A 13,316-nucleotide genomic window follows, 5' to 3' on the forward strand; every position below is an offset into this window, starting at 1 on the left:
GATCCAGTCCGAGGCAACATCTCCGTTAACGAAAACAAACGAGGAAAAAATGCACAGAGCTGATAGCAAGAGTGTTTGCTTCATGGCCGGACGTTGTGATGTTTATTAAAGGGTGCCTGTTACGTTCGTTTGAATCAATTATGGTAGGATTTAACTACTTGGCCAAACATCCCAGTATATCGATCAATGCATGACGATGTCAGTGCGGAGTTATTTAATAAAGATCTTTTAAAGCGCTTGTTTATTGTAATTAATCATCGTCTTTAACCATTTATCGCTTCTTTCGACCATGCTTATAACAATACAAACTGAGGACTTATTATAACTCATGAAGAAGAATAACACAGTCTGGTGCTATCTTAAAGTTCTGAAACTGAACTTGTATAAACTTCGTTTATTTTTTTACTGAATTTAAAGTAAAAAAAACCCCGTCCATTGGTTTATATGCTACTGAACAGTTGAAGGAAAGAAGAAATCAGCTAGTATGTCTTTTAAATTAAATCTGCATTCCTTAACAGACAGATCACAGACGGTCCAGACGGAGTACATTGTAACATACTCTCACCAAGTTAGTTTAATGAGTTTTATAAGAAAAAAGATAGAAAAATATCTTTTATGAGCATTAGCTCTATGATTGAAAAGCTTAACAATATTGTTTTATAGAATTATTGCATTTCAATGAAGGTAATTTTTTTTATTTTAACCATTCACTCTTTCCTTTTTTTTCTTTGATAGTAAAAAGGTGTGAACGAGTAACCAGCACTTTATACCTACATGTATTTATGTATTTTCAGAAGTTTGAAAAAATAGGCTTATATATATTTTTTTTAAAATAATGTTGAATGCTAGCACTCAAACCACTTTTGGTTTGTGTTTCTTTTTGTTAAATTGTTTGGGTTTTTTTGTGCAATCCTATGTATGGCTGTGAAAAAAACCTTGTGATTTTAACATGCACTAGTTTTCTTAACGATACATTTATTTGATTACATCAAGGACATGTAACAATTGCACTGCATCTAGGCGTATAATAAATGCATTCATGCCGGTATATCCTTAAAACGTTAGTAATATTTTTTGTTTAAAAAAACTACAGCTAAGTTATGTAAGTAGTTCTACATTTACATGTTGGGTGTTCGCAACAGGTTGGTAAGACATTACTTCACTAACAGTGGTATAGGGCACCTATATATTGTGGTGTACTTCCTTTTGAAATAAACAATAAAATCAAGTATAAATGTTTCTTTTCCCACTTCGTTGCGTAGCACAATAGGAAATACGAGATATAAGTCGTCAGTTCAAATACCGCTGGGACTTTTTATAATTTTCAATATTCCAAAAATTTTGAAATATATTTTTTGTCAAATATAGTTAAATCTGAAAATTCCTAACCAGTGAAAGTATTTTTAGCCGGGCTCTGCTTTCTTTTTTTTAATTTCATGAGAATTGTCTATCTTTTTTAGTTTTCTTAATAATAACCTGTTTTAAAAACAAGACTGCATTTTGGACACGCGATGAAGAAATGGGGATTGAATTTATAATGCTTGTTGCAAAATTCAAGGCAGAAACTATTGAACTTTTTAATTTCTACTAGACAGACATATTTTTTTGTTTTTCGCTTACAAAATTTGGTCGCTCTCTGACGCTTTGTCGACATTAAAAGCATGAGAGAGAGAGAGAGAGAGAGAGAGAGAGAGAGAGAGAGAGAGAGAGAGAGAGAGAGAGGAGAAAGAGAGAGATTTTCAGTCTTCACAATACAATATGCATAAAAGACACGCCAAAAGAGCCCGGCTTTCAGTACTTCAGTACTTTGATTGATTAATGTACTAATACTTTTATCCACTTTTATACTGAAAGGTGTCCAAACAACCTTAATTATACATTTTAACTTAATTCCAAAAACAATTGAAATATATTATGGTCAAATATTGTTATATTTGAAAATTCTAAACACGTGAAAGTATTTTTTATAATAGTGTACTATAGTTCTTTTATCCACTTTAATATCGGCAGGTGTCCTATACCACCTTAATTAAATGATCATTTTACATCCATTGTGTTTTGATCATTCTCGGCAACATCCTTGGATATGCTATAGCGGATAAATAAGTTATATTGAAAACTTCAACGTACATGTATTCAATTATTTCAGTTGAATTGAAGTACATGTATCTTCAGCTTATATTGGGTGTTAACGTTACATTTAGGAGTGTATTTAACGTTTGTCAGACGTGTTTAAATTTTGTGAAGAATAGAATGAACCATTCAACATCTGGGATCAATAAATAATATGAAATCCTAATAGAATTCATAGTAGCCCAATGTTGGCATAGTTTTAGTGCGCTTTATGGAAAACAAAAATGGAGGGTATGGAGATGCTTCATCAAGATCGATACCAATTTCGAAAGCAGATACAACAGATACTAAAGAAAAACAAAGTACTGAAGAACTAACGGGAGTTGATTTTGTTGATGTTTATTCATTTTAAAATCAATGATATGTTATTTTGCATGACAAGTACATATACAGTGGGGCCTCAGATATCCGGACGCCAGATAACCGGACGCCTCAGTTTACGGACGATTTTTTTTGGGAACAGATTTTTTATACGTTATTTTGTCTCATTTATCCGGAATTCCGCGTTCCGGATCCGGACGGTCTGTTTTCACCACAAAATACTGATTTACTACTAATTCTGCTTCATTTAACCGGACGGTAAAATATGATTATATCCTACTCAGTACAAAAGATTACCCCTGTCAATTAAGTTTCACACCTTTTCTACGTGCTAGATCCTCATGAGTAGCTTGTATAAACACACTGACTTCCCAAATCACTTTCATGGAAAATTGCAAACAACAGTGTATCACACACATATCACAATTGGACACAAAGAATTTAGCTAGATTCGGTTATCATTATTGTCCGGTTAATATTTCATGACAAAATAATAAGATAAAGTAGAGTCCTTTATATCTAAAAACGTTCATATCGTCAGACAACTCTAGCATGTGTTCCTATATGGAATGAAAGGCAAATAAAACCTAGTATCAATACTGGGAGCCATTGTATACAAATACATTATCATTCATGACAACAATAGACACATTTCAGATATCCGGACGCTTCACCTATCCGGACATTTGGACTTGGGAACCAAAGCGTCCGGATAACTGAGGCTCCACTGTAATAGTTTCCAATTTGAATTACGCACATTTTTATGATATGCATTTTTGGACTTTTTCGACAAGAATGTCGAGAAACCCCCATATGAATCATGTTAAATAATATTTAAAGATAAAATTAATTCAATCAAACTATGTATCAGTAATAGAAATATTTCTCGAAAATTGTATGAATCCAAGCAATATTGAACTCTAGCAAAACGCTCGACTGACACCGTAAATCTCCGACAAGGATTTACGGAGACAGCCGAGCGTCGAGTTGAACAAGACTATATTGAACTCTGGCGTAGGAATACATACGACTACAAAAAATATTTAAATTGTTCGTACCATTTAAAATCTTACTATTTTCAAGGTATTTATAAATAAGTTTCCTTGAAAAACAATGCTTTCGCATACATTACATCAAATTTATCAATTATTTTCAAGAACTAAGTCTTGTCTGCAGCAATGATTTGTGCTGAGGTCCAAACACTGTTTCACTTTTGGTTTGTCTGAGTAACTGCATAGGAGAGTTGATTAAAATCAACTCCCAAAAAGCAACACACAAAGTTGTACATTTCTAATTTATTGGCATCGTGAGTTTTCTTGATTTTAAATATTAATATATTTGAAACAAAACATGGAAACTGGATTTTTTTTATAAACCCCATCTGTGAAGTATAAAATTATCTAAGCTCTTATAAACTTTGTCAAGAAATTGTTTACATGAATTATAGTAAAATGTATATCATTCACTAGATTTTTATATTATAAGTCCTGATTTTCAGCTGTTTATGTTCATGCTGCATTTGCTAATGGGACCAAGAACATCATATAGATAGCAATATTCAGAACGATAAACATAAAGAAAAACAGGATGTCTAGAGTAGCCCCAAGCGTTTTCCAGGACACTTTGGGTTCGGGTTTCTCTTTCATTTCCGGATCATCCTTGTCCTCATTGTTATCCGCCTTCTTTTTCATCTTGAACTCTTTCACGAACACCGAGGCGGAGTGCAGCTGGTACCGCTTCCGGTAGAATGTGTATCCTTTCGGCGGCTTCTCATCCTCCACGCTTTTCCCGCGACACGGATAACACCAGAGGACGGACAGGAACTTCTTCAGGGACGCAGGAAGCGGCATCTTCCCGTGCCGATGGTAGATCTTCAGCGTCAGGATGGCCTCCAGTGTGCACAGCGCACCCAGCATGAGCTGCCAGATGATGAAGTACGCAAGTAAAGACATCGGGTTCGAAGATTTGGGAAGGACGTCTGCGACGACAGTCAAGAACACGCCAATTGAGAGAAATCCTGTGATGATGAAACCAACTCTTCCTTGATCAAAAGGCATCACAAAAACGAACCCGTTTAGTAGTCCGATAAGAATTATAGGAAGGACCATGTTGAGAATAAAGTATTGTGGACGACGCTTTATGGTCAGTTCAAAAGAGACTTCTGTAAACACACCCGAGGTATTTTTGACTGACGTTTCCGTCAAATCCCACTCCGAGTTAGTTTGCATGATTGAAGTATCGACTTTCGAGGCGTTCGGCATTAGATGCACAAGATCACTTGTGTACTGCCACGGAAGAAACGTTATGGAACAAGTCTGAGTGTCAAACGGATAGTAACTAACATCAATGGCGCAGCCGCTCTCGATTACCAGACCAGGTCGCCAAGTTATCGTCCCGTCTTTAAGAATCTTGACCGGGTCATCAGAAGCGCCCAGTTCCGAGAGAGAACTCACCGAGGTATACAGCGTCACGGCCGGGGTCCAAATGTCCGTGTGTGACATCATCATCTCATCCACGTTCCCGGTATTCCACGCGATGAGGTCATCCCTCCACGTCACGTCCAAATAACCGACTAGGTAAAGCGTCCCGCCTATTTCGTCCAGTCCGGTAATGGCCGTCAATCCGAACTTGATGTAAACGTCGACGACGTCGGCTTGGGTTTGCCGCGGACGGATGCGCTTGTCGTAGCCAGTGAAAGTGGACGAGGAGAGGAGTGTAGTGACATCTGTGGAGTTCCAAGCAGCTGAATAAGCAGTCAGCATACAAGAGGTGATAACAAGAGTTATTCTTATCGACATCATTTTCTTGCTCTTGCTATAATAACACTTATGGACATTGAAATATCTTTTCTAAGTTTCAAACTACAGACGACAATGAGCGTAACGGAGTATGTTTTCGTTGATAAGGGTATCATTTTCATTGCTAACAAACGTGAAAGGCGAACCGATTGTTCTTTGAGGTTTATCACCACGGCACATTGGGTTTTTAGCTGTCTTGACACACCTGCAGATAAATAGATATGTCATGATTAATACCTGTCAAAACCAGAGTTTTCAATTTTTGAACATCGACTTTAGCACAAGTTGTATTATTAAAATTGTTTTGTAATATCGTTGCGAAGCAGCGGTTGCTTCAATATATTTTGTTACGATTTTCTTTACATTGTTTGGGCAATTGATTTTTAGTACAAGCTAATTACAAAACACATACTACGTTATCATATGTTAAGGTATTTTAATTAATATCTTGAAAATATAACATGTATATATAAGTAACTGGATTACGGCAAAATCTGCTTGCGCGTAAGAGTTGAGGAGCAATGGTGAGAAAATTAAAGGGAGAGTACATCTGTACTTAATTATGTACTAGTAGGAGTACATCTAATAACATTGACATCCACAGAGTGCAATTTCCTCTATTTTTTACGGAAATTGGTTGTAATTCACAACTCTATAGAAATTGACTGGACTGAAACGATCCAGTTCTTATCCAGTTCTAATCATTTTTCCATTGATACATGTACCTCAAGCAACTTATGATTAAGAAAAATCACGAACTGCACGAAATAATCACTATGATGCATGTCAGACTTAAGGTCAGACGACACGTTCCTCGAGAATTTTTTTTTGTATCTCCTCGTAATAAAGAGTTCCAATAAAAAATATTTATTTTATAATTATTTTAAAAATGATTACAATATAATTGAATGTGGTTATGTGTCTAGATGGCCGAGTGGTTAGAACCGTGGCCGATCAATGCCAGAAGCGTATAGGTTCTTGAGGTCGTGAGTTCAAAGACCCGACTCGGCAGAGATAGAGTACCAATATAGTGACTTTACTGTGCTGTATATGTATTTATTTTTATATCAGCAATTCAAGTGCATTTTCAAGAAGATGGTATAGGAAATTGCATACTCTAGTATTTTGCAGAAATGCCTGGTAAGGTACCCTAATTTTTTGCAAGAAAGCTTGTCAAAACAGTAGTAAACCATCAACAAATTCCTGGAAAAAGTTATATAAAATTGAGGAACGTGTCGTCTGACCTTAAATTCCCATATAAAACGACATGGCTATTTCTTTTATCTAATGTACATGTACTATCCTTTCTAACATAATTTATTTTAACAAAAAAAATATATAGCATGACTATTTTAATTATACTTGTATATATTTTTTTTTAAATAAAATGTACATTAACATATTAAATTTAGTTACTTTTTACGTAATGATCAATTCATTAGTTGGTAAATGAAAGATCTAGAAATAAACAATAAAATGCTTTCTTTGATTATTCACAGGGATTATGAAAGTAGCGATTAATGCAGAAAAAAAGTTTTTTTTTTGTTTTCTGGTTTTTTTTGCAATGTCGCTACCTTCACTCCTCGCACGAATCACCAAAGATGACATTCTATTGTTTAATTAGTATTTCACGTACATGCTCTTGTGAATTCAAATTTCCAGATTAATATAAAAGAACGATGACAAGGTTATTTAGGATTAGTAAACTCAGGTGACCTATTGCTATCCGTTTTCGTCCGTCGTCGTGCATCGTGCGACGTGCGTCGTGCGTTAACAATTTTACATTTTAACTTCTTCTAAAAAACTACAAGGCTGATTGTTACCATTTTTAGTGTGATGCATCTCTATGGTAAGAAGAATATAAATTGTGAAATTCGTGGCTCTACCACCCCAAGGGCACCACAATTGGGGCCAAATATGCAAAAAAGCCAAATTTTCAAAAATCTTCTTCTCTACTCCCACAGATGTGTGGAAAAACTGGTTGCATGGTTATGATGTCCATGAAGCTCTCTACCAAAATTGTGAAATTCATGGCCCCTGGATCAGGGGTACTTGCTCTAGGGTGAGGCCAATATGGCCATATAGTAAAAATGTATTAAATCTTTAAAAATCTTCCTCTCTACACCCATATATATTTGTTAAAAACTAAATGCATGGTTATGATGTTCGTGAAGCCCTCTACCAAAATTGTGAAATTCATGACCCCTGTGTCAGGGGTTCAGGCTCTAGGGTGGAGCCAATATGGCCATATAGTAAAAATGTATTAAATCTTAAAAAATCTTCTTCTTTACTTCCAAAAATGTGGGCAAAAAAATGAATACATGGTTATTATGTCCAACAACTCCTCTACCTAAATTGTGAATTTCATGGCCCCTGGGTCAGGGGTTCAGGACATGGGGGCAATATGGCAATATAGTGTTAATGCATATTATTACTTCCTGGGTTAGTTACTGACTCACTACGGAAATATATTGAGTTGATCAATCTCATAGATGGCGAGGCGAAGCCGAGCCGTCTGCGAGATTGATCAACCCAATATATTTCCGTAGTGAGTCAATAACTTACCTATAGTCTGCCCCAAGTTATTGCTTCCATCATGATGATTAATATTTTTTAATAAAAATACACATACATGTGAAAGAAATACAGTTGAAATCGATGAAAGGGAATATATCCAATATATCTTCATTGAACAATTATCATTTTTCACTCCTAAAAGTTCATAGGAACGAAAAAAATTACAGATTTATAATGGAAATTGTTTACATCTTTTCTCCATTCGGAAGCACTCGGGATACCTTGCGCAATTTTTCAACGTTATCATCCGGGCTTATTAATGGCTGATGCAATACAAAATTTCCGTAGACTTTTTATTTTGGGATGTGTATTGAAACCTGAAGCGGTAGAGGGGGCGTTTCAAAACAGATCATAGGGACATTTTTCATATTAGTGAATGAACGTAGTTTGAGCACTAAGCTATTAATGATTATCGAAATATCAAGCAAAAAGTGGTGGAAGCAAAAACTCGGGACAGAATTCAGGCATGGAGGTGGTCATCATTACAAATTTATAATTTTTCTACTCAGAATGAAACCCAATTAAATGAATACATGAGACTCCTCGACAAGTTTGTGTATGGGTTATATGTACTCAGGTGACCGTTAAGGCCTATTGGCCTCTTATTAAAGGTAGCTGAAGAAATTTGGACTTTTCGCTTCAATAGAAGTTAGTCAGTAGCTTGTGTAGAAGGTGTCGCAAAGCGGTTAAAAAAATTATCTAGAATATGTTGAATTACAAGAAAATCATTTGATAACACATGCTTTATTTTCATAATATCCCGGTATGATATCATTTTCATTTCAAGCATACAATTTTTCTTCAAGAATTTTAGTTTGATATTTAAGTATAGTACAGTAATTGCACGAGAGATCACACAAGTGCCAATGGAACAATAAAGAAGCAGGTCAGGCCCAGGGTGACCCAGAAGGTGATGAAACAGAAGAGGTAGTCCAGCGACGTGGAGACGTAATGCCAGTCTACGTCTATTTCCTCCTCCTCGTCATCGCCATATACGCTCTCGTTAGCGTAGTTCATCATTGGAGTCTTGTCGTGATAGGCCAAGGGAACCTGTCTTTTGCCGCCATCGAGCTTTTGCAATTCCACCTCAAAAGAGTTACGCCGCGATCCAATGCCGATGTTTATCGCTCTGGGACTGATCATGTTTTTCAGTTTGGGATTTGGACTTGAAGCTCGGGATGGAGCAACAGAGGCTAGTTTTGTTTCCCCCTTTCCACATTTACAATGCAGACAGGTCGATAGTTTGACTAGCCACGGAGGTATCGGCGCCTCTTCATCCCTGTGGTATACGTTCAACGACACTATAATCATCAAACTTGTCAACGCCCCGAGAATCACCATCGATATCAGGTAATTCGATAGTTTGGCGGTAGAATCGGTGGACTTGGGTAGTGTGGCCGTAATGATGTCCAGGTAAACTGCAAAAGTCAGAAATATTGTCACGGCATATCCAACCCTCTCCCCACACTCCGATGGCAGCAGGAAAACCAGAATGTTGAGCAATGCAACCACGGTTATTGGCATTATCAGGTTCACGAAAAAATAACCCGGGTTTCTCTTCAAGTCTATGGTTATTGTCAGGTATGACGCGTTGTTCTCTATGCTGGATGTAATGGACGAGGATACAAATGTCCACTCGACGTTTTCCGAATAATGGGTTCGATCTACAGTTGTTATGTTGGGTGATAACGTCACTTCCGAGCTTGTTGTTCCCCATGGAGTGAAAATAAGTTCACAAGAGTGGCTATCGAATGGAAAGTTTGTGACGTCGACAGAGCAGGCTGATGAAGCCACTAGTCCAATGACCCACTCATGTTTTCCGTTAGCATCGATTCTAATGCGATAGGAACTGTCACCCACCTCAGTCAAAGATGTTGCCGAGTTGTCCAGTACTAATGTGGGACGCCAAAATTTATCTTGCGGAAACAAGAGTCCTTCCAGTCCGTTCCAGTCGGTGGAGGTGTTAAAAATGAGTAAATCATTTTGCCATGTGGCGGTCAGTATTCCCACGATGTCCAGAACCCCACCTGCAGCGTCCAGTCCGTTAATGGACACAGCGCTGTACGCGATTTGAACGTCCAGGGCTTGTGACTGGTCGGCGATTGGTCGGATTTTCTTCTCATAATAGCTGAAGGCGGAGGTCTTTATAAAAGAATCAAACTTCTCTTTGTAGTAAGTTCCATCGACTGATGAAAATTGATAAGCCGAAATAACAAGGAAAGAAAATGTAATGATCTTCATTTTTTTACCAATCGTAGATATACGTAGATCCGAAACTCCGAGCTTGAGATTTTAGACTTTGATTTGTGCAACGAAACATGAAGTGTGGCTCAAGACTATAAAGAACCATGCTACATAAATTTCACTGTAACAAAAACAAAAGAAAACAAAACCTTTTGCTAAATTTTAATAAAATTAGAAATTTGATACAACTTAAACTGCTTAGCCTAAACAGAATCGATTCAATCTCGAATGATTTTCTAAAGGAACAATAGATAAAGAATATTACGATTCACCATGCCCTTCATTGCAATACCCCTCCATAAATACTTATCTAAGTAAGATAAATATAATAAATATTATGAATTATAAAAATCAGTAAGATTTTCAATCTTAAATATGCTATTCTAAACTATGTTTGTACGAAATGAATTAAACAAGTAATATCTACAGTTTAAACCTTTAGATAATTCTCAATAATTAATTTACTGAAATATTTCTTTTAAAATAAAAATAAAATTATTTTCAATGGATACATTTCAGTTATTTTGTTAGCGATTTTGGCAACGAGATGGATTTTAGAACCAATTTATTTTTTTCTATATTGCATATACGTTTGCTGTTAAATTTTCAAGTACTTAAGAAATATCTGCCTTTTTTCTTCAATAGTCAAATTAGAAATAGGTTACGGACATGGAACATTGAGACGGATCTATATGTCGTAGAATTAGCATGGAGCAATGCGGAATTTCATAAACTAGTCATTGCAATTTAGGCAGCCTAAAGTTTACAGATTGCAATCATTTTTAGTAATTTTGATCTCAAACAACATAATGTAAAGATATGTGTTTTTACTGAATAAGAAATGTTTGATAAATTCGTTTTTCCTACAATTTTTACAAAAAAAATATATACATGTATTTAATTAAACCAATCTTTTTTCGCTCGTAATTTTAAACCACCTTTTAATCAATATAATTATCTATTTTTAGTGGTGTTGAGTTGACTTTCTTCCATTAGTTTAGATACTAAACAATAAACACTAGTAAAAACATTTTATTTTGACATTTAACAAACAAAATTTTATTTCAATTCAATGCATTCGATTTATTGGTACATGTATATAAGGCGTAAACAAAAGAAGGGGCAAAACTTTTTGAATAAACGAAGTAAAAAACACATTTCACACAGTCCAGTTTAGGATCCGTTAGTGGAGAGAGGGACCAAGAAGATAATCGTACAGACAAGGTTAATCAGAATGAACAACACGAAGAACAGAATGTCCAGCGCCAGCCCCACCAGACGGTACGTGATGTTTTCTGTGGGTCCCAGAATCACCGGCTTAACATCCTCCTTCTTCTCAGGGGCCGCCCAGCCGGCCATTTCTTCGTCAGACAGTTGTTTCTTTGGACAGCAGTACCTGGCCAGGATTATTGCAACGACGACTTTCAACCATTTGGGGACCTCTGTCGATTTGTCGTAGATTCTCAGCGTTAGAATGGTCACCACAGTAGAGGCAGACGAGAGGTAAACCATGACGGTTAGGAAGTAGACTACCAATGCCATCGGGTTCGAAGTATGAGGCAAATTGGAAGATATCATGTCGAGAAAGAAGGCAAAAGTAAGGAATGCCGTAATGATGTAACCCACCCTCTCTCCATCATCCACCGGCATGAGGAAGACAAGGCCTGTCAGCAAGCCGATGAGGATTATGGGTAATACCATGTTGAGAAGAAACCATGTTGGTTGACGTTCAAGAGTCACGGAAAATGTAAGGAAAGAAAGGCCTCCTGTTGAGGAATTGGAAACTTTGGACTCTCCTAGGGACCATTGCTCGTTTTGTGTAAATAAACTCAAGTCAATCACCTCGTCCCTAGAATACAGGTTCATCTCTGATTCGGTGTATCCCCAGTTAGTGAAGGTGATATCGCAAACCTGTTTGTCAAAGGGGAAGTAGGTAGCATCCACCGAGCAACTGGTTTTGGTTATCACTCCTGGAATCCATTGAATCCATCCGATACCGGGGATAACACGGACGTGATACGAGGAATCACCGACCATCTTTAAGGACTCCACTGAGTTGTAGACGGTTACGGGTGGTAGCCAGACATCGTTTTGCGGAACCAGGGCCTCGGAGATGTCAGCATAGGCTGACGCATACAGTCGCTGTAAATTCTCGTCAGTCCACGAGATTTTCAATTTGGCGACAAGTTCTAAAATGCCTGCGACTTCATCGAATCCGTTGATGGAGATCAGCTGGAGACCCATCATTACGGACACTTGTCCGTGGGTTTTGTGCTTCGGGAATATGTTCTTGTCATAATTGTTCTTCATGTCCGTCAAATATGATTTCACTGTTGTACTTGTCAACGAACCGTTGGAGGATGGAAGTCTTAGAATTGCAAATACTATCAAAGTCCATAATGATTTGGTAAACATAATTTTGGTTAGATTTTATCCCTTTACTTTGATTCTAAGTACTTGAAAGATTTTCTGTTTTGCAAAATGTCTACTAATATTATTATCCATGCGTAATCGCAAGGAAAGCTGCGTTTTCGTAAGGGCAGTACATTAGCTAACTTTGAACTTAAAAAGCCTTTGTTTGGTGTATTGTTCTAGCAAATGGTTTCAAGTTTTACTTTTAAATTCACGACATATTAAAGGTTACTGGCATGATTGAATTCCTGACAGTTATGGGTTCATTTGACCTCATTTTGAAAATTTATAATACATAAAGATTCCTTTGAATCTCCCCTGGTTAAGGTGAAACGCGTGTTGTCCTAAAAATGGGCCACAGACTTATGAAATCCAATGCCTTTAATTGTCATGGCCTTTCTTTGCACAATATTTTGCTTTAATTTTGAATTTTGTCGATGCATGAATACATTTAGGTAGGTACTGACGTACTCTGTACACACTATATAAATAAAAGGGGATTTTATGAAAATTCGGGAATTTGTATTAATTTAAAATTTATTGACTCTTCACTTGTAATTAATATTCATGAGCAAGCATCACCAGTGAACACTGGAAAAGTTTGTTTCAGGTCAAAATTCCTATGGTGTAAATGATAAATTTAAAGACCCCGTGTAAGGAAAACCCATTCCCATTCCAAGTCTATTTAAATTTTGTGAAGAACATTATTTGTTTGTGTAGAATGCGTAATAACTCGAGTGATTTTAACCATATATTTAGCAAGAGTTAATCTTCCTAAAACATAATAATTATGCTTTCGGCGGCCCTGCTTGTCTTTCCGGCAGAGGTCGA

General features: G+C 36.7%; 3 protein-coding genes across 3 annotated transcripts; all 3 read right to left on the reverse strand.

The window, feature by feature from the left end:
* Window positions 1–3,962: 3,962 nt before the first annotated feature.
* LOC105341467 (neuronal acetylcholine receptor subunit alpha-6-like) lies at window positions 3,963–5,252 on the reverse strand. The gene has a single exon (XM_011448016.4). The coding sequence runs from the start codon at window positions 5,250–5,252 to the stop codon at window positions 3,963–3,965; it is 1,290 nt and encodes a 429-aa protein (XP_011446318.2).
* A 3,429-nt stretch (window positions 5,253–8,681) lies between these two features.
* On the reverse strand, window positions 8,682–10,070 carry LOC105341481 (neuronal acetylcholine receptor subunit alpha-6). Its single transcript, XM_011448032.3, has one exon. The coding sequence runs from the start codon at window positions 10,068–10,070 to the stop codon at window positions 8,682–8,684; it is 1,389 nt and encodes a 462-aa protein (XP_011446334.3).
* A 1,176-nt stretch (window positions 10,071–11,246) lies between these two features.
* Window positions 11,247–12,383, reverse strand: LOC105341482 (acetylcholine receptor subunit alpha-1-B-like). The gene has a single exon (XM_011448034.4). The coding sequence runs from the start codon at window positions 12,381–12,383 to the stop codon at window positions 11,247–11,249; it is 1,137 nt and encodes a 378-aa protein (XP_011446336.3).
* Window positions 12,384–13,316: the final 933 nt, after the last annotated feature.

The sequence above is a fragment of the Magallana gigas genome, chromosome 7, assembly GCF_963853765.1.
Source record: "Magallana gigas chromosome 7, xbMagGiga1.1, whole genome shotgun sequence".
In the NCBI taxonomy this organism is placed as follows: Eukaryota; Metazoa; Mollusca; class Bivalvia; order Ostreida; family Ostreidae; genus Magallana; species Magallana gigas.